At 36.1% G+C, this 21,489-nt stretch overlaps 1 protein-coding gene across 5 annotated transcripts in view; it reads right to left on the reverse strand.

Annotated features, from left to right (window-relative positions):
- Positions 1-310: 310 nt before the first annotated feature.
- PCDH10 (protocadherin 10) overlaps positions 311-21,489 on the reverse strand; it is a 37,331-nt gene continuing 16,152 nt past the window's right edge. For 2 of the 5 annotated variants that reach the window (XM_063335802.1, XM_063335801.1), the window contains one exon: positions 2,684-5,330. In XM_063335802.1, the coding sequence (XP_063191872.1) occupies positions 5,311-5,330 (20 nt within the window). In that variant the 3' untranslated portion in view covers positions 2,684-5,310. Of the gene's footprint in view, positions 2,288-2,683; positions 5,331-7,683; positions 7,759-9,708; positions 9,799-21,489 lie in introns of those variants that run through there. The other 3 variants (XM_063335799.1, XM_063335800.1, XM_063335803.1) reach the window with 3 other exon arrangements.

The following is a 21,489-nucleotide window of genomic DNA, read 5'->3' on the forward strand; positions in this document are numbered from 1 at the left end:
ATAATATACATAAATATTTTAGTATATATTCACCTATTTGCCTTCGGCTCTCTTCAGTAAGAATGGTGAACATTATCTCAATCCTCTTTGCCATTTTGGATATCTTCTGATTGACTAAAGCGGTTAACGTCCAGAGAACACTTCAATCAGTGCTGACACAGCAAAGAGGAAAGCTTTAGCACAGTAGGTTTCATCTTGACTCAGCAAGATTTCCACCAGTCACATGTATATAGTTTTGACAGAATGCTTCCGAAATGAAGCATTTGCCTTCTGGAGGACTACAGCCACATAGATTTCATTTTTCCTGATGTCTGTCAATATCATGAACTTTATTAACAAATTCAAATTCAAAAACAATTTCAATTCAAGAAAGCTGTCCAAGTTAGTTCTTGCTCATTTCTTACATATGAGGATATCTACAAAACCACAGATGGTCAACAATGGATTTTAATGGATGTGTGTATTTGTTTATATATATGTAGCCATTTCATACCAAGACAGATTAGCAGATTAGAGACAAAATAAAATGAAGGAGCTCTTCAGGAAGAATCTGAGCTCTGATTGTAGGGGTCAGTGCAATGGATTTAACTCACAGTTTCAGAATTTCTCATAGCATAATATTATAATAAAGCCTTACTAGCTGTCTTTTACATTACTTCCAATAGAATAAACAACTTTCTATTCTTTATAGACATCTGATGCCAATGTTTTGCAATCAAATTGCAATAACTAAATGTCTACCAATGATGTTTATTTTGCCCCCTACACCTTTGTATAGATTTTAATTCAAAACTCCCAATGCCATATAACTCGAGACCTGGACATGGAACAACGGCAGGATATGATCAGCTTTCTCCGTATAAGATGTACAAATATTTAACAGCCTTGCAAAATTGCAATGACAATTTATCAGCCTAGGAAGACTATCTAGTTATCCACCCTTTACCCTGAGGAATGATAGTACTTAAAAAAAAGAAAGAAAAACCCAAACAAGCCTACTATGAGCAGCTAAAATTTGGAAAGTCAAATACTGAAATGTGTGCTTGGTTGGGGTATAACGCATGAAGAAGGGGCTGGATTCAAATCTTGAATGCAAAACTTCATTCTATACTAAGGAACAAGTCTAACTTTGTAGTATCATCAATGTGTTTCTACCCTTCTGTTTGCATTTACTGAGGGGAGCGTACCCCTGTAAGAAAAAAATCCAGTGGCAATTTACCAGATTTTCAACTATAGTTATATACACACACACATATCTCCCCACACACATACATAGTGACTATAATGCAGGAAGCGTAATCTTTACAAATTGTATTTATCTGTGCATTGTCATTCCACTTAATTTTGCGACAACACTGATGAAAAATTACTACACCTTGTTCAAATCAGCTGAGAATATATTAATGGAAATACCTCTTTTCTTTTTTTCTTTCTCTTAGTAGGCAGCTTAGTAAAAACTTGCATTAAATAATTGGCATTTTATTTCAAGTAGTGAAGTATTTTAGTATTTCTAAGTTTTGGAAGAATCCATCTGGAAGAAACTAAAGTCTGGTTTTGAAGAAACTGAATAGGCAAGCTGCTTAGAAATCCATTGCTACATATCTAAATCAGGAATTTAAAAAAAAAAAAAAAGAAGATTTACAGATCTGCTTCCATTTTGTTATCCTTTATAAGATCCTGTTTTCTGTGCTGAACTCTAATTTACACTAAAGGTAGTTCTTCACACAGACAGCTTGTTCTATTATGCTCATAAATTGTAAATTTAAACATTAAATATTGCTTCTGATACCTAACTGAAGGATAAAACATTCTTATCCCTACAGCTGCGTGAAGATCACGTCCTCCAAAGCTTAGCGTGCCCTACTAGGAACATTATAGAACAACAGGACCGAGAGGCTCGTCCATGCTTTTTCTCTGAGGCAAGTTTAAGTACACTTATATCATCCCTGACAGGTATTTTTTGAGCTATTTTTGAAAACATTTAATGAAGGAGATTTCAGAACCTTCCCTATCCCAGCTTCTGGGTATAGCTATTTCCCCTTAATATCCAATTTAAACATTTTCTGACTACTTCAGTTTACTTTTGTGTCCAATATGCAAAGCAGCGTCCTTAGACTTTTGCATCACACGCTTAAAGGAAGAGGCAAATACAAAAGCTAATGTTTAAAGGCATTTACCTACCTATCACTGCAGATAGGCACCTAGTAGCATGATGAAATATATATGGGAGATGCTGAACAAGCCAATTTCAATGGGAGCTGGCTGGATGCAACAGGCATCTTCCCCACTAAAACAAAGAGATGGGAGAAGTGAAGCCTCTGTACTGCCAAATATGCTTCTCAGCACTTCTCCTGGGACACGGCAGCTATGTACTCTTTTTTAATGTGTCCTAAAGCTTGTGCCATCGAATGTCATCATACTGAGATTCACAGTGAGCTAGGGAAATCGGCAAAAGCTACGTCTTTAAATATCTTGGGAGCCCAGGCTGTAGTACTTAAAAAACTTCCTTCTCCTCAGCAGTTCTGCGTCCTATCATGATTCCCTCTGGGACTCTCCCAATGAACTCAGAAGGATTTCTGTGCATACATGGACCAATGTCCACATTATTTTAAAAATGTAGACATTTAAAAAATTTTAAAAATATTTAAAAATTATTATTAAAAAAAAAGAAAATAAATGGCTCTGTGTATCACATACGCTGTTCATGGAAAGAGTTCTGCTCTGAAAATGAATGACAGGGTATGATAAGGTTAAGTTTTTCAGAAAAAATGTCATGCAAAATGTGAAGGCAGTTTCATTAAATAAAAACATTCAACTGTCCATGAAATAGAAAGAGAAAACATTTCCTTTTCCTCCCAAAGACTGAAAACAACCTTAATTTATGGTATATATCTAATATTAAAGAGATACTTGGAAATAACAAAAAAAAAACAGTTCTAAGAAGGGCAAGGACTTTTTTGCTTTAGAAGCAGAAAGAAGAATTTAAACTACTCCTTTAAATTAAATATTTGTCACAAATTCCATTGCTTTTCTTCATAAAATTAACAAAGCATGTAGGTGACTAAAAGTCCCGCTACCTACAGCTAGAGAAACGTTTCACTCCTGTGTTTGCTCAAATCAATAGCTATTGTTGGTGCTTTTTTTTTTTGATTGTGTTTTGTATAATATATTCATTTTAAAAAGGATCCCACAAAATATTCTGTAGTTATACAAATGTGCTAGACATACAGATTAAACGTGTTTAACAAGCATATTTTTTTTGTTCGGAGTATGAAATTGAGAATTTCAGGGCCCGGTCTAGTAGCTGTTTGCACAAAGAGCTCTCACAAATTCATCAGGAGTCTTGGTTGGATCCATAGCAGGATGGCTTCCATACCGGTGATTTATATACTTCTAGCTAATAGAAACTGTCATTATAAGCAAACAAACAAACAAAAAAAATAACAAAAGGAAGAAACCCAAACTCTGTTATGATATAGCAGTGGCTAAATTCAGCTTCACACATTCATCCTGTGGCAGCATTGGTGAGGATATCAGAATTTCTATATAACGATGTCATCCAAATTTCACTGCAATCAGAGAGGTTTTCTCTTCTCTTACTTCATATTGAATCATTGCTAGGAATTTGTTTAAATTTGACTAGGCAATGGTTGATAACACAGTGGGCTCTCATTTGTTTTCAATATTTGACATATTAAGATAACAGTGGGGAAAAAAACACAATACAAAAAGAAAAAAAAAGAAAAAAACATTTTACTAGATTTTTACATTTAGTAAATGGTACTTAAACTCCATGGACATTAAAGTAATTTTAAACTTTACCTTTGAAAGTTTACCTTTTTCAATATTTCATAGAAAAGAAACTCTCTAAGATACCATTTCAGACCACAGAATTATTACAGAACATAAAGATTATATGCAAGGGCTTAATCCTTTTCCCAAGAAAGATGGTAGCCGACCCCTTTTTTACTCCAGTGGGAGAGGGGTCAGCTGACAATGTGCCATGTTCCTAATTTCAAATCTCCTTGGTGATAAAAGAGTCAATAGTTTGGCATATACTTTGCCTTGGTAATTTGAATTCTATCAACAACTATTCCTAGCCACAAGAGAAATATTTTTAGGCAATATATTTGTATAGTTTCACAAAACTATGTCAAAGAGAGATGTGTGTGTGTGTGTGTAGGTATGTTTGTATGTATGCGTACTTATGAGTTTGGGATGATTTTCTTAAAATACTTCACTTACATTATATCTTACATTGCAAAATGTACAGACACCCAGTGTTCTTTTTAACAACATATACAGGTGAGTTTATAGAGCCTTATAAAAGATTTTTGTGATTCCAAATTAAAAACCATAGAAATATAATCAGAATAATGGAGAGTGATTTATACCTCTGATAGTACATAGCGCTCATTCTGGTAATATTGACAGCTGCATCTTTGGCATTGAAAATTCATTACAACTTTTAGACAAAATGTTGTTGCTTACAGCTTTTTTTTTTTTTTAACAAGAAAAACAGGATTGACCAAAATACCAATATTGGGGAAGTACTATTAAAGGTTTATTTTATTTTTGTTTTTAGCAAGGATAGTTTAGGAACCCTGAATTACCTTCTCACTTTAGCGTATGGTGTAGACTGTATGAATCCATTTAAAAATCAACTAAGTTGTACCACGTTTTTCGGAAAATTATATATAATATAATATATATATATTTTATATTTATTTAGAAGCTTTGAAATAGTACAGTAAACACTTTGCAACACGGTGTATAAACTACAGAATGTCTTTGATAATTTTGTGGGTCTTCAGATTAACAACATTTTTAATGACCCACAGGTGAAAAGAACATGATCACAATCTCTCTTGTAAAGTTGGAATAGTTTGGGGAACACTTGATCACACAAAAATAATATAAAACAGTCAAGTTTAAAACAGTGATATTGCATTTATAATGCACATTTCTTTTATCTGTACGATTGGCTTCTTGTGGTGAATATAAACATCTAAAGGGCTCAGTGACATTTTGGAGAGAGAAAGATATATAGTGCTGTAAACAGGCACACACTGATCAGAGAGGCAAGATCAGTTGCCTCTGAAGTTTCTACAGTTCTACACGTTTCAACTCATTTCTCAGGCCTGCTGAGAGCAATTAGGTCCTATTGTTGGCCATGATGTCTCCAACAGCACACAAATCCTTCAGTTACACAGAACTGGATGGCCAAGATAATGAAGTTGAAAGTTGATGCTTTTTGTTGGTCGACTTTTGTGCAAATCATGCTGCTTCAGGTAAGTCCTGTAGAAGTGACTAGCATATCCTTTTCCGTGCTGCGGGAAAGAAAGAAAGACACTTCTGAGAGAAAAAAAAAAATAATCGGTCTCCAACAGCTCTTAGGTTTAGTATTTCTTAGAGTGAAGAGAAACAAGCAAAACTTGTCACAAACTGTCGCTTAAAATTCCCATTGTAGCAAACAGTTTAATGGTGATTCACTTTTTGGAGAAAAGTCTTTTTGAGGCTTGATAGCCCAAAAACCAAACTTCACATGCCGTTTTATTATTCTGTCTAACAAGCCATGGCAAGTATTCCAATGTGCCTATACAGAATCAGGGTAAGAACAAAGCAGAGTCAGACTTGCACGTTCAATATTACAGGAATTTCCAAGCCTATTTTTTCCTAGTTCAGCATGTTATTTGAAGCAAGATCTAGAATCTCCCCAAGATTCAGAAGCCGGTTTTCCTTCTCTTTCAAAGTGAACCATTATCCTCATCACCAAATGACCCTTTAGTCTGGTTTGACAGAGATGAAAAAATGGTGCGTTAGTGCTACAATTCGAATTTCAGCATTTACTGTCAGGCTGGAAATTAACTCATGTTACGCAGATGAAGCAGGTCAATGCATTAGCAAACCCATATCCTAATCCACCAGCTGTGGTAGTTATATTTCCTCAAGACACTGGCTATTTCAACTGTAATTGGGAGCAAAGGTAACAAATGATTTGTACTAGCATTCAGAAAGGCCCTGGGTTAAATTCTAATCTCAGTCACACATGAAGTTGAGACGAGGAACTCACTTGCTGAAGTATTATTATGATTATTACTTTTATTATCGTCATCATTATCGTGTATTAAATCTTATAATGACAAAATCAGGTTTTACCTTAGCTCCAAATCAACTGAATCCCTACCTGAAATCCAGTATATTTCTGTGCCTGAAGTGTTACAACTAAACCAAAAAGGAATCTTAACTTTAGAATGAATCTTTGAATCAAGCCATCCATTATATACATGTTGATGCTTGCATGCTGACACACAAACACATCCAGTCTCCGTTCCATTTAACATAAATATATACATTAGCCATACTTCTTCACTGCATATATTCGCTAGTAGACATACGAAATGTATCTTCTGTATCACAGGGAAGTTAGGTTACTTACAGGAAAATGTTAACATGGGTAAGGTACGTTCCTCTAATCTAGCCTGCCTATGCCGTAGGATGCATGCAGAGAAATGTAAAAAACATTTATTTATATGCTATCTGTTCAACACAGAGACAATTGCCAGATGTGTTATTAACATTAACATTAAAACATCTAATATATTATGGTTTGGATGTTTTGCTTCTGTAGCAAATTAATAGCAGAATTAGAAAGGATTTTTAAAAGCTTCTGCTAGATTTTTTTTTACATTGTAGTTAAGATGAATGAGATCAGAATCTTCATGATGTTTTGAGGCAGTGTATATGATCAGACCAATCAAATTTCTAGACATCTTTTAAAAGATCTTCTTTAAATACCGCAAAAAAATCGTTCCAATATCAGTAATAATGATAGCAAGACTTATATTTGATCTTCAAAACTTTTTTTTCCAGAAGTTGGCGAATAATTGCAGTTCTCTTGTAAATATGTAAGTGCCGTAGCCTAGATTGCCGTCTGCCATTGAGGAATTCATGCTGCAGCACAGGCACAGTAGGACTTTCATGGGATAAAACCCTCCAGCTGTGCAGCCAGGGCAATTGCTGCTTTCATGCAGCTCTGCTGTCCTTCTGCTCCCGTCTGACACAGTGCCCTGGCGGTGTTCATGTGGCACTTGAGGCGCACAGCAAAGTCTGGTTACGATATTGTTTCAGAAGATAATACAGAGACTGAATTACTGGCTGTGTCTAGTCTTTCGCTGTATAAATTAGTGCATTTTTTTAACTTTTAAACTTCAGTTAATATACTTATATTACAAAACAATCGGGCCATTTTGTAGCGGTAACTAAATATTAGACATTAATGTGCAGAACACCTGTGACTGTCCCCACCTACAAAAATCCTCATCCCAAAGCCTAATGTATCCTCTGCCAACACATAAAATGCATTGGATTTCAAAGGCAACTTTTGTCCTCCATGTTTGTTTGGGTTTTTTTCTGTATTTGCACATAAATTTATGTGCAAGCAAATCTCTCCACGTCTATACCAGTTTCCGTCTTTTTACAGATGGGGAATATAAATCAGAGAGGTTAAATGGAAAGGAGGATGGACTCAGCTTAAAAGAGAGGGCAATGGAAGCTCTGACATCTGTTTCTGGCTCTGTGTGTGTGCATGCATGTGTGTTCATAAAGAAGCTTTAATAAGAAACACCAAGCCTCTCTGTATCACAATTTCTCCATCTGTAAAATGGGAATAATATTGCTTACCTATCTCCTAGAGGTGCAGGAAGGTTTAAATCACTATTCTTTATAATCCACTTTGAGATCCAGAGATGGCAAGTGCTATAGAAATGGAAGTATCAGAGTCAGTGTAAGAGCTGGAACAAGAACACCATAATTTCTGGTGCCTAATATCTCCTCTGAGATCACAGCTCTCTCTTTCATCCCTATTTTATCTCCTGTTCCGAACTCTCAAACTAGTGCATAGGGAAGCTTCAAGCGTGTGTGAGTACAGGGTCTGGTTAGAGATTTTTAATAATAGCAAGTAGTTTCATAATTCTGCTAAGGTAATTATACTATTTGTACATATATACTAATAGTGTTTGAGGTGAACAAGATGATTGAAGAATCACAAGTATTCCAATTAAAATTCTTAGGGTACACGCTTCGTGCTGTACCGACTTTGATCCTTCCCCAAAAAATCTTAACAAAGATTTTGAGGGTTACAGTAAGAGCACTCAATGCATAAAATTTATATGGAATTGCAATAAAACCCAGCGAAAATCTATTAAGATTCATTTGTTCCTCAGTACACATTAGTAAGCCTCCCACTCACAGCAAGCTAGTTCTGTGTAGACTGATGAGAGAAGACATGTAAAGACATCAGCGGTAGATGAACAGAAAAAGGAATGAAAAACACTAACAGGAGAAACAGAAAAGAGAAAATAAAGTATGCAATGATTATTCCTAGCTTATGAATCAGAAATGAACAGAAAATACTCTTCTTTTATAAGTCTCTCTAATAAATCTTCCTTTCACCCTGTTGTGAATCATCCTATTTCATCCAAACTTGATGTCAGACTACTACTTTACAGCCACGAATACAGCCATATACATTTCCTCTTTTGGCAAGCCCTAGCAGGGATTGCCTGTACTTGGAAGACCTTCAAACTCTCTAAATCAAAATTTTCTCCTGCTTCGTGTTGCTAGCTAATCTAACTGGGACGGAGAGGAGGCCCACTGCTTCCCTCCACAGCTGGCAACCAAAGCAAATCCTATACTTTTTATAACTATTTTCCCTTTCACTCTATACTATATTTAAGAGCTCCATAAACTCCCACAGCATTATATCTGCTGTAACCGAATGACGGCTGAGTTCCCCCAAGTGCCAACAGACTAAAGATCCAAGTGAACCCCTAGATAATAAAATCTCCAAAGAATATCAAATGCCAGGCAGGCTGCTGCTGTTACAGAAATATTGCTGAGACCCCTTCACTTCAGAGAAAGAAGGCGCTTGAACCTAAAAACCTCTCTTTTAAATCAAAGCAAGCTCTGCAACAGGAGAACAGGGGGAAAAGGCCAGTACGTAAACTGTCATCTTGCTATTCCAGATCCAAATTCTCTAAGTTAGCACAATATATGAGTAAAATTTGTCCTTATATGGGTTTTCAGATATGGGCTTCTATGCAAGCACTCAATGCATTATGTTTTTTTCTTGGGGGTCGCCTGTAAAAATCGTGTGCCTCGCCATGCCACGTTTAAGCAGAGCAGGTGGTCGCCGCGCAACCCTGCAGCGGATACAGAGATTACGGGAGGCTGTCATCTCCTGCATTCCACTCACAAATAACCCGGGCTTTACAGCGAATGCCTTTCACTTGTAGTGAACGATAATCTAAAAAGGAGTTAATTACTTCATAAACATTATGGCAAAGTTGGTTTTAAATTTGCGTTATTAATTTTAACTCTTTTTATATTTGTATGGCTTGCTTTACAGTCTATATGTTAACTGTAGCAGATGAAATATTGCCGTCCACTAAGTCCCGTTAGCTTTGACAGAGCCAGGAATGGGTAATTCTGGTGACAACCAACAGACTGCAAACTCAGCATTCTTGTTTTAACTCGGCCCAACTGAATAGAGACCAGGATTTACGTTGTGGTAGAACGTATTCTGTATGAAATAACCTGGCTGCTTCAGTTAGCCTGGAGCTCTAGTTCCGTTAGCAGCAACTATATTTTTGGAAAGAGGTCAATAAGTGAATGGGAATACGCAGTAAACTGCCATAGCTCCCTCACCCTTTGTAGTGGTGCATCCAGGCAAGGGGTGAGACCCACGGCTGGGGCTGGGGGATGTAGGATGGGGATTACTCTGCTGCCACCCATGTTCTGTGGATAAAAAAGTAGTCCAGTCATTGCAGATGTCAATTCAGTATCTTTTGCAATCCATAAAGTCTTTTTTTTTTAATTAACCGTTACTTGAAGAAGGTTTTTAAAGCATTGCTAATAATATTTTATGAAAATTCCACTAATGGTATTATAAAAAGAGATTTTTCTTATCCAGTCTGATAAACTTTGGTACACAAATATGAAAATATTTTTCTCGTATATCTTTTCCTCACTAATTAGCTAAAGGGGAACTTTTTTTCTTTTCTTTCAAGACTTAAGTTAAAAGATTTTGTGCTTCAAATCTATATACTCTGTAGAGCACACTTGGACAACATAGCTTGCGGTCCAGATGCCTGTGTTACACAATGAATGTGGTTTTGGTTACTCTGTATTATATCAAATAGTTTTAAAAAAGGAACATGGAACATACTTCCTCTTGTACTTAAAAAAAAATAAATAATAGAAGGCCAACTCTCCCCTAAAGTGAGTGAGTCAGTATGCTCTGGTGGCCACTGTTTCTGTGCTTACGTGTATGGATGAAGACTCCTGAAGGCCACCAAGGAGGTTAGGTAAGAATGGGACTACATTCTGCCTGGCCATTTCTGGCATGTGACAAGGTCGGGAAGGCAGGAGAAGCTCCCGCACGTGAACATGTGAGGTGCACCAAGGCAGAATTTGTCCCTAATAAAGATAAGGAATTCAGTACCATTGAAACGTTCTTTCTGGCATCTGCAAAACCCAAACTATAAATATTGTTTCTAAAATAAATGAACAGCATTTGGACTGATGGGTAGAAATACCCAGATTTCATGTGAGATTAAAAAAAAAAATTGAGCATTAGGTCTTCAGGCTGTGAATAAATAAAGTAGGCCAAAATGCAAAAGTTTGTAATTGTTGCACTGAATCTTTTCTGGAAACAGACTTGCTTTTAGCTAAATAAACAAACCCCACAGACCATTAAAATCTTTCCTTCCTTTGAGAATATATCTTTACTTCTGGAACAAAGATGATTATGCCAAAATATATGTATAAAACAATTTATCCACATATATTGTCCTTTCCTTTTGTCTTGCATTCAGTGCCTACATTTCCATGTCTCCGTTTTTTTAAATCAGTTCAAGAATCAGTGATTTCCAGCCAAGCCAAAATTTGAGAGTGGTGGACACTGCACTGCCCAGAATGTAGCGAACATGACCAATAGCGTTACCTACTCCGGGAAAGGGGGGAAAGAGCTTTGTCCTTTGCGCTTCAGTACAAAACTGCCGCTTCTCAAATCTGAACATAGTGTTGGATTCTGTATCAACAACTTAAACAGATTATCACTCTTTTGGAAAAAAGTTTATTGACCAAATTTCTGACTGACGCATATTGCCACTTCTATCAGTTTCATTTCAAGATCGGAAAATACAAATGTTTTTGATGTTTGGAACATGTCTTGGCAAATATTTTCATATGACAAGTGAGCTACCTGATACAAATGTTGACACATCATGACAATCACTGAAATAATGTTTCTCTGGTGCTATTGAGTGCTCTGAGTTTTATATTCTACCTGAACTTAGCTGATCCTCTGAAAAAAAAGAAAGAAAAAGCATTTAAGTTCTTAAGAATAAGTATCCGAGTCCCAGTTCATGTAAGCACCAGATAAAATTTCTCTCTATCCTCAAGCATAGGCTTAGGTTTAAGCACTGGCCTTAATCAACATGTGCTTTACATTTAACATACGATTAAGAAGGATTTCCTTTTGAATCAAGTCCTGGATTTTGTCATCAATGTTTTGTGGCACATAAGATACTTTTCTGTGTATTTGATTTTCTGTTCTAAATGCTGACATTTTTTTTTTTTCACTGGCAGCAACAGCCCAGTGGCATAGTACATGTCAGATTTGATTTATCTCTGGTTGCCATTATTTACTACAGAAACAATGCTTTTTAGTTACTACAGTTCAGCACAGAAAGTGCTAAGCTATATTCTATAATGTACCGTAAAAATACCAAAGACAGTTTTCCCACAGGATACAGTGAGCAGAAGAAACCATTTTTGTCTTTCTGTATTATTATAGCTGTATTATCTACCTGAAAACACTGAAGATAATACATGACATCACCATCACATTCAGAGAATCATGGAATATTTAGTTTTGCAAGAGTTCTTATAATTATGTACTGTATTAAGACCAATTAAATAACTCCTAAATTATTCCTGATGTATGTCAAACTTAGCACAGAGCATATTCCCTAAGAATATTTCCAAATTCTCCATCAACAACTTATTCTAATTGTATACTTGTTCTAGTAGCAAATTCACATTCTTCCCGATTCACTGTAAGCTCATAATTTTTGGTGCTATCCTTAGTGATAGCAGTATTTGATTTTTTTTTAATAAAAATTGCTTATGTATTTGTATGCAACAATCATTTATTCTCCTCAATCTTCTTTTCTTCTTCCTCCTTGTGGTTTTGGTTTTTGTGTTTTTTTTTTTTTTTCCAAAATTCGCTATTTTATTGCACTCTTCTGAAATCGACAATATACATCTCTTTAAGCTGACAAGCCAGAAAATGAACATGTCAGTTTGAGAGTTAACCAATGCAGAATACACTAAAGGCTGGCTGCAATGTGACTTAAAATTTTCAGTGCCCTGGGGAGAAAAGGAGGGATATGAACCATTCCTCCTAAATTGCTCTTAAGTGCCTGAGTTCCCTATAGATTCAAGGGAGAAGCAGGCATGTATAAGTCACCGCTTGGTGGCCTTCAGAGGTGCCTAAATTAATCATGCTGGATTTGGCCTGAAATAATTAAATTTACTTGTTCTTAGCAGAGGTAACGTGCATTGCAGCATTACATCAGCATCACACTGTGTATTCCTATCGAATTTATCTTTGCCGTGATGTTTTTTCCACCACCCCTTTCTCCTGGCAGGGATTAGGTGGCGTTAGGGTCTGGCAGGTATGTCCCCTCTCTTTTTGTGAACCTGTTATTTTCCATTTCTAAAGCACAGTACTTTACTTAATTTATTTTTTTTCATGAGCAGCATACACTCAGGTTTGAGAGAGTCCTTCCCAGTTTACCAAGCTAACATACTTAAGTATATCATATAAACTTCTCACAATCCTTTCAAAACTTCTCTTCTTCAAAAAGACATATTGGCTCAGCTCCTATCCATGAGTGAATCGCCATTCTTTGTCACTTAAGACTACCAGAATGGAATGATTGATATCCACATTATTAAAATTTCTCAGCCCCGTGGAACAATATATAGGGGCCATATGGTGTGATCATACTCAATCTGCTTTCACGAATGGTCCCTGGCCCATGCTCTGAGACCCGCATCATGCCCAGGACTTGTTAGGGAAGAAAACTAGTTGCCACAGGCTAAAGGCACGCCAGAGAGCCTAAGAGTACAGACCATAGCATTCCAGTGGTGGGAAGGATCCCGTTTAATTAACTGGAGGCAGCGCAGCCATATTGGACAAAGAATATTGCAAGTACAAAGCACACAACACTATATGTCAAGTAGAGCAGGAAAAGAAGTTATTACTGCATCTCATTTGTAAGCAAGAACCTTTTTTAGATCTCAGTCCCTACCAGTACCCACAGCTGCGTGCAGCTACATTCAATTGTCATCTCAATTCCAATTGAGAATGGATGGGTGTCAAATTAAAGCACAAATAGGCAACTAGAAGAGTCACAAAGTGACAGAATTTTACTCTGACATAAGATGAATCCACAATATCGGCACCTATAAAATTCCTTATGACTAACGAAAGGTTGCATTCTAGCAGTTTCATAATGAATCCTTTTCCAGTGCTGAATGCAGCCGTGACGCTGGAGATGAAAAGATAAAAAACGATAAAGTCAGAGGACTTGGGTCACTTGCTAAAACAGGAGTCTCTCATCCCTGTAACTTCTTTGGTGAATCTACTCTGCATCCATTTTTTTTTCTCTTTCTAATCCACATTACTCCTGATAACCTGTAAAATGTCATGTAAAAGAACATAATTTACACATACGAGATAGTGTACTTGCGTGCACTTGCATATACTTGCGTGTATGCAAGACATGCAGATTTACTCTTGCAACTCATACATGCACATAATTTTCAGGCAGAATTGAGGAAGCAAGTTCTGAAGATTTGCTTCCCCATGTCCACAATATTTTCTTCAACCAATAAAGACCATTATCCTATCAAAGAAAGAAATTAAATTATCTTAGGAGAGTTTGGATTTTCAGTGATTCCACATTGATTACTGTCACCACGTTTAGTTCTTCCAATAATTTATTAGGTATCAAAGTTAAAAATTATAGTCTAATTGTCTGTATCTCCTACTTCTGGCTTACAAGAAGGTACCAAAATACATCATTCTTCACTCGTCTGACTTCACGATACCATGTTGCTAAAACAAATTAAATATATTGACCGCTGCTTCCCAGCAGCAGTCATCCTACTGCTAGCATGAAGCTGTGGCTTCTCGGTGGCCAGTGTACAAATAGAGCTGTTTACAGGCTTCCCAGATAAAGAGCAACACCGATCCCTATAGTGTGCGTCTCCAAACACGATAAATAGATGTAGTTCCTTCTCTCACTAGCTATTTTTTGCGTTCTTTAATGGCTTTCCCTATTTTTTGTCTTTTGGTCAAGAAAAAAAAAAAAGGGGGAAGGGAAGCCCTCAAAAAGAAAAGCAGTGGAAATGACAGTGGAAAATCAGAGTTATATTCTGCAGCAAAAGAGCCAGAAACCAGAATATTTCCCTCTGCTGTGCAGGCCAAGGCGTTCCTCAGACAGAGGCAAGCCGAGAGGAACAGACTTTGCTGCGCATAGACCCAAGATTAGGCACACGTTCAATTCTCCAGCTCCTGACTGTCACAATAAGGAGGTTTGTACATTTAAGAATAGCATTTATTCATAATGAATAGAATTTGCCAATCAAAAATAAATAACTTCAGTGCCTTTGAAAAATTTAACTGCAAACATCTCGTTGCTTTCCAAAGAGACTCGTGTCTATAAGTGGCTAAATTACTTCTGTCATAGGATTTAAATTTATAGGACAAGAGGCATTTTGGAATTTTAAACCAGCCTAATGCAGTAATCTCAAAAATTGCTCCTAAAGTTTCAAGCAATCTTTCTGCTGGTTTCTTTCATATTCCACTGGTAGGAATCCAGAAAATGGTATTTCATTATTTAAAAAAAAAATAAATCTCCACAGATGGTATATTCACGGTAGACATACGCACTCTCAGAATTGACATAAATGAATAAATATAGCCCCAGTCTGAGACAGATATACAAGACTTCTGTGTGTTCCAGTCAGAACTGGCAAATACAGACTTTTACAGCTACCAGAGGAAAAGAAATAGTTGAAATAAGACAAACTAAAAATATAATTTTCTTTCAAATAAAAGTTACTCAAGTTTTTTTTAAAACTTTTTCAGTTATTTTCCTGCACTGTCATTGCAAAGAGCTCTAGCATTATCTAAGGTAAAAGATGCTATGTAAACCTGATAGCAGGTGCATTTTTTGATCAGAATTTTGTACAGTACAAGGCACTGTTAATTCTGGCCAATATCACAGTTACGTAAAGAGATTCAAGCAAACGGTACTTAAATATAATGGCTAACACCTGTGCTTTAAAATTAAAAAAAAATAAAAATGCTTATTTCTTTTTCTTATATTCGTTCTTTTCATAAAATTTGATAAAAATAATGTAATTTATGGGTTTTATTGGGCTACAGCCAAGTTATCTTTGCATATTGATATGTTCCTTTCTAATTTGGCTTTCTGAATTATCCCTTCGCTTTCTATTATTGCAGTAATACTCGGTAAGCCTTCTTCCCTTGGAGCGGTAGCTGCAAGAGGAATACATTCAGCTGAAGAATGCAAACCAGTCATGGATGTGAGATAAAAATACCTTTCAGAAGTTACGCAATAATCATCGAACAGTGAATCATCATAAGTGGTTTAGTCAAGATCACAGAGTACCTACAATAATGAGTAAAAACACATCGTGGCCTTATTATATTTTAATTAGTATTAGCTGTTTAAGTTTTATTTCGGGTTTGGGTTTTGGGGTTTTTTGTAAGCTTTATTTACCTAATAGAGATGAAGTATCCGAACTGGGAAACTTGACGTATAGGTGAATAAATCCCTCATCATTTCAGATACAGTTGTTTGCAAAAATGGGAGTGCTCTATTAGACTTTTTAAGAAAAGGACAAGTATTCAACTAGGTTTCTTCGCGTTATTAGATGTTGGCTTTTCAATTTCAGCTTTGCTGAGCCATTTTGCATGTACAAAGTCATTCTCATTTGTGCAGAAATGAGAGCTGGACCCTGTCACAGAGATGAATTCCGGAATGTAAGTGAAGAGTTCCACTGCCTGTGACAGGATATGTGGGATGTTCAGCTATGCAGATCCGATTTAAAGTTGAAAGACACAATTTTGGCATTCTTTTTGAGGACAAAACTGTACTATTCACAAAGGAACAACTCTTTTGCTATGCACATATCATTTGTTTACTCATACCGATAAAAATTGCATTTCAATGCAGCTTCTTCTCTTTGTTTGTTTTCAAACCAACTTTAGAATATTTTCTTTCTTCTTACCCCAAGAACTGCAACTTAATGGTGCTAATGTGTTTGCTTTTACTTCTGTGCATTTTTACTTCAAGTACGCGTGAAAATCACAAATTGAATTAAAAATGATTAATGAAGGAACCAGACAGCTCACAAGTTGCCCTGATCTGTATTAGAAATCAAGCAGGCTAATTGTAAAAGTAAAAATCTAGACAGGCCTCATTTTTAAAAATTAATCAAGTGTCCCATTCAAAAGAGCTGTTATTTATGTTTATGCAAATGTAATGCTATAATGTCTATCACAGCTGTGATAAAACTACGCAAATAATTTCCAGAAATGAGATGTAACTAAACAAAAAAAACAAAGAAAATTTTTCTTTTTCCATCATATTAAATGTACAAAACTGTAATTTCCTTCATTCTGGGGGGAAACTTTTCCAAAACAGTAAAGACTTCTTGCTTAAAACATCTTTTCGTATATTTATGTTAAATATCAGCAGAAAATGTTATGTTACATATCCTGCCATCCAGAAATAGGCCTTTATGATCCTAACTAGATCAAAATACTGAGAAAAATATTTACATGCACTTTTTTTATTCCTTTGAAAAATAATCAAAGGATTGCGAGGCGCTTCTTGTCCTGGTATAAAGACATGAACATTTTTCTCTTCTAGGTCATTTGTTCTAATCTAATTCAGGGAGATGGATAGCGATTGTAAGTTAAACCCTTCTTCGTGCTAGGCTCTGTGCTACATTATCTGGAATAAATTGATGGTCCAATTCCTAAACATTCAACTGGGCAAAGACTTTTGAAAGCTTTTTAATTTTATTTGTAAACCAACTTGGCTCAGATAGGTCAAGTTGAGCAGGTGCCAAATATTTTGCAGACCGAGAACCTCTGACTACGTCCATACTTTCACACGAACACAGGGACTTGGGCTCAGACCCAAGCCCAAACTTCTTGGGAAAGAGACCACCTTTTTCATTCTCCCTCTTACGTAGATGTCATGCCTAACGTGATAAAATCCTGATTTATACTTAAAATATGTTGATGGCGTTGGCAATAATTACCACGATAATGATATAGTTTCATGGTGAAGATGAAGATGCTTGCGTGTATGTAGAAAATATTGCAGAGTTAATTAGGGGGCTACTTTAGAACACAATTATTATTCCAGAATGTCTCCTTGAATAAACGCTGTTATTCTGTGGAGTAAATTGCGCATTTATGTAGTTAATTTTAACCCGCTTCCAAAATAGATTAAGCTATGCCAAAGTAATTTTTGAGAGCAAAAAAAAAAAGCATTTATACATAGAAAGTTATGGTATTATGGCAATATTTGACTGTTTTCATATGTAAAAAAATTCTAACCTCTTACTAGGAAGAAAAAAAAGATTCTATCATTAATGTCAGTACATAACTTCAGGAAAGCTCTAAAGTATTATAAAAGAAAGGCACATCTAGAATGATCCACAACTACAGAAGAAAAATTAAAATAACTTAAAGCTACTTCTTATCATCTATAGACCAAAATACTACTGAGAGGTATGTAATGGTGCTATTCCCACTGTTACCATCGCAGGACCTGGTCCAAAGTATTAGAAATAGACCAGAATCAGAGTGATCAGGCGTTCATTGTGAAGATGGTCTCTGTTAGACATCCTACACAATCCGGTACAACACAGTTTGAAACTTGGATTGGGGTTTTTGGTCACTACGGTAAAAACACTCATTAAAATAATGGCTCGTGTAAGTACCACTGAATGAAAAAATGGATAGAAATGGTTAGAATCTATTTTTAAAATATAGGAATTGTTCAAAAGCTACATTTTATTTCCCTCACCAGTGTTATTTCACTTATTTTATTTTCTCCAGTCAAGTTCAGAATGTCTTTCATGTTTTATAAACTTTCAAGTCACTGTGAAAGTTTCTTAACTGTTTGCAGCAAGGCAGTGTTCAAATCAGCTGGATGAACGAGAAGAAATAAGTGTAAATTACACAGGAAGAAGAACATGCAAGTTAGAAGAATCCTGGAGTTACTCTATGAGAAAACTGTTTTCAAAACTCCTACAATTTATTAATCCCATCACAATTTTATAACTTGTAGTCATAATAAATACTTAAAACATATGTAAATATATATAGTCTTCAAAATATATTATTTGAGTACAAAGGTGAAGTACAAAAATATACTTTTGGTATATTCTGCTCAGAATAATATACAGAATATGTATATTTATGTGGAAATTGGTGTATGAAGAAGTCCAATGGCTTAGACCAATAAGATGAAAATTTGACAATGGGACATAAACTCTTTCAAGTATGAGGATTTATATCTTTTTCTCCGTAATAATTTGGAATATAGCCGCTGCTGCTTTCATTTATCCATGCAATGACCTCAACCTCAAACAACAAAAAAGCAAACACCCAAATCCCCACTGTTAAGCTTTTGGTTTCAGTCACAGCCCATAATCATAAGTTTGACAGATTACTGTATTATTTGTGTCAAATGTGTATCATTTTATCAAATGTGTATGATCTTATCAGTTCATGACCTGCTTGTCCTTCGATTGTTTTGCTGCCTTGCTGCTCTGGTGTTATTGGGGACGGCAATCGAAAGGGCGCAGCTTACCCTCTCTGTTTCCATGCAGGCTCCTGTTTACTTCATGTCCCTATCACAGCTTGTCTAAATTAATTAGTACTAAGCTTTTGATATGACTTTGCATAGAAATATTTTCAGTATGTTTGCCGTTGTGCTATGTATTTCCATGGAATGAACAGACTGGCTAGAGCAACGTAGTGGTATGTTTTGTGCAAGGGTTTTGTAATACTTTTTTAGTGTATTTTCAGTTCAGTTCCTTTTTGCAACCTGGCATTTTATTTCCTTCTTGCTGTCTTTGTTCATTGAGGGACACTTTTCAGGGAATTATTTCTTTTTTTCTTTTTTTCTCAAGAAGAGTTCATATTTCTCATGATAATATACATCACCTTCCTCATTTGTCTTTCCTAAGGTTCTGCACTGAACGTACCCGTTGGAACACAGTGCAGGAATCACCGAGCAGACACAAACTTGAGCAGATACACTCACGTGGCACTGTGGAAGCTCCACGTAGAGCCACCAGTTTGCAGCCGTAGCTACTGGGCTGACGGCACAGCTTACGCGAGTGAATTTGCTCAGCTGTTCCACCGTGCTGACGCTGCTCTGCAGCTCCCAATTCCAGAGCGAGCTGGGTCGGAAGCAGAGTGGCTTCTCTGGACCGTGCTCCACTGCACAATGTGGGCATACGCAGCCTATTAGAGACTTGATTGACCTACACCGTTTTATGCCATCTGCAAACACCGCCCCCTTTTTCTCATTTCCGTTTCTGGATAATTCATTTTTTTTAATTCCGTGGATCTCCTCATAGACACTTGAGGAACTCTGCTTCTGCTAAAATGTTCCATTTATCTTTATGATTTTTTTTCTCTTAGGCACAGAGAGTCTGGTAATGCTTTGCCCTGTGACAACACTTGCTTACTTTAGTGGCTGCTTCTACTACACAGAAGCTATGCTAAAGGGGTTTTTTGACAGTTCAAATACACTATATTGATTAATTCTCACCCACTCTATCAAAATTCTAATAGATGGACAATTTTTCTGGGCCGATGCCAGCTACCTTGTTCCTGAAAGCCCCGAGTTACAATTTTATGTCCTATGCTAAGATTTCTCACTGGACTCTAACATACAAGATTTTCTAGTACCTTTTTTAATGATAAACACAGCTTCTGACATTCTTTGGTTACTAGCTATTGTTAGAAACTGAGAATTTAAGAAACACATAACCCACTGGCTTCTTCCTATTTGTTTTAGTAAATATTTCAATGACATCCTCTTCCATGACTCAGTCTTGCACATTTATTTGAAACGGTTACCTGGGACGGGTGGCTTCCTAAACACACTGTCTGTCTTTCTCTGTCCTTCCTCTGGTAAATGCAAATGCAAAGAAACAGTTTAGAATCTCTGCAACGTCCTTGTCCTCACTAACTGCAGCTCAAGAGACCACCAATTCTCTCCCAGCTTACAACGCTTGACATCTTAAAAATTGTCTATATTTATTTGCATGCCTTTGGCTATTTGCTCTAAGATGTCCCTCTTATCTCCACTTATTACTGTCCTAAAGTTTATCTGCTGGAACTTATGCTCTTTTCTGATAATTTTGCTTAAGAATCTCTCTTTTTTTTTTTTTTAAAGAGAACTTTTTAGTTCAAATAGTTTTCATATTCTGCAATACACTTTGCCTTCTCTGCTACTTATTTTTCATATGGCCGTTTTCATACATTCTGCAGCTTTTTATACAGCATTTTTGCTGAATATGAGGGTTCCGATTCATACATTTTAATCACTTCTTTTAAAAATATCATTCTACTGACAAACTGATTTTGATCCGATCTTCTTTGTTAAGAAGTTGAATTTGATTTTATTACAATTGCAATTACCGAGTGGCTCAACTAAAATTCCTTCCTGAATCATTCCTCTTATGCATTCCTCTTGCCTTATTCATTGAATACTTCGTTGAGAATGAATTATTTACTCATCGCTACAACTATTGTGCTCACTTTCTTTTCTCTGCTATACAATTATAATCTACAATTTTACTAAAGAAAACATTAAATAAGGGAAAATAAAGCAGAGAAATATTGCTCTTGTTTTGTAGCAGTTTTAGCTTTGCAGTTCAAAGAAAAAAAAGCAAAACTAAGTCTGGATTCTCAAGTGTGAATTATGTAATACCAGTTGTTTATATTGTTTACTTCCGACACTTTTACCTCCAATTTTTTTATGCCCTTATACCAGAAAAGTGCAAGATGCCGACCAATGTCTATATGTAAACACATTGTTCAACAATATTACTTATGTTAGCTGAACAAAATGTAAAATCCCTGAGCTATCAATAAAATAAATATTTCGTTGTTATTTGAAATAAAACTCCCAGGCATAGAACAAACCGGAACAGAATCACCATTGTGGTGTCACCGGATACAATGGTCAGTGTAATGCCCACACTGCATCGGAACTCCGTTGTGATTTGATCGTCAGTGCTACAAAACTCAAATTGTTAACTGAAATGATAGAGATGAAATTAGTA

The sequence above is a fragment of the Chroicocephalus ridibundus genome, chromosome 5 (assembly GCF_963924245.1).
Source record: "Chroicocephalus ridibundus chromosome 5, bChrRid1.1, whole genome shotgun sequence".
NCBI lineage: Eukaryota > Metazoa > Chordata > Aves > Charadriiformes > Laridae > Chroicocephalus > Chroicocephalus ridibundus.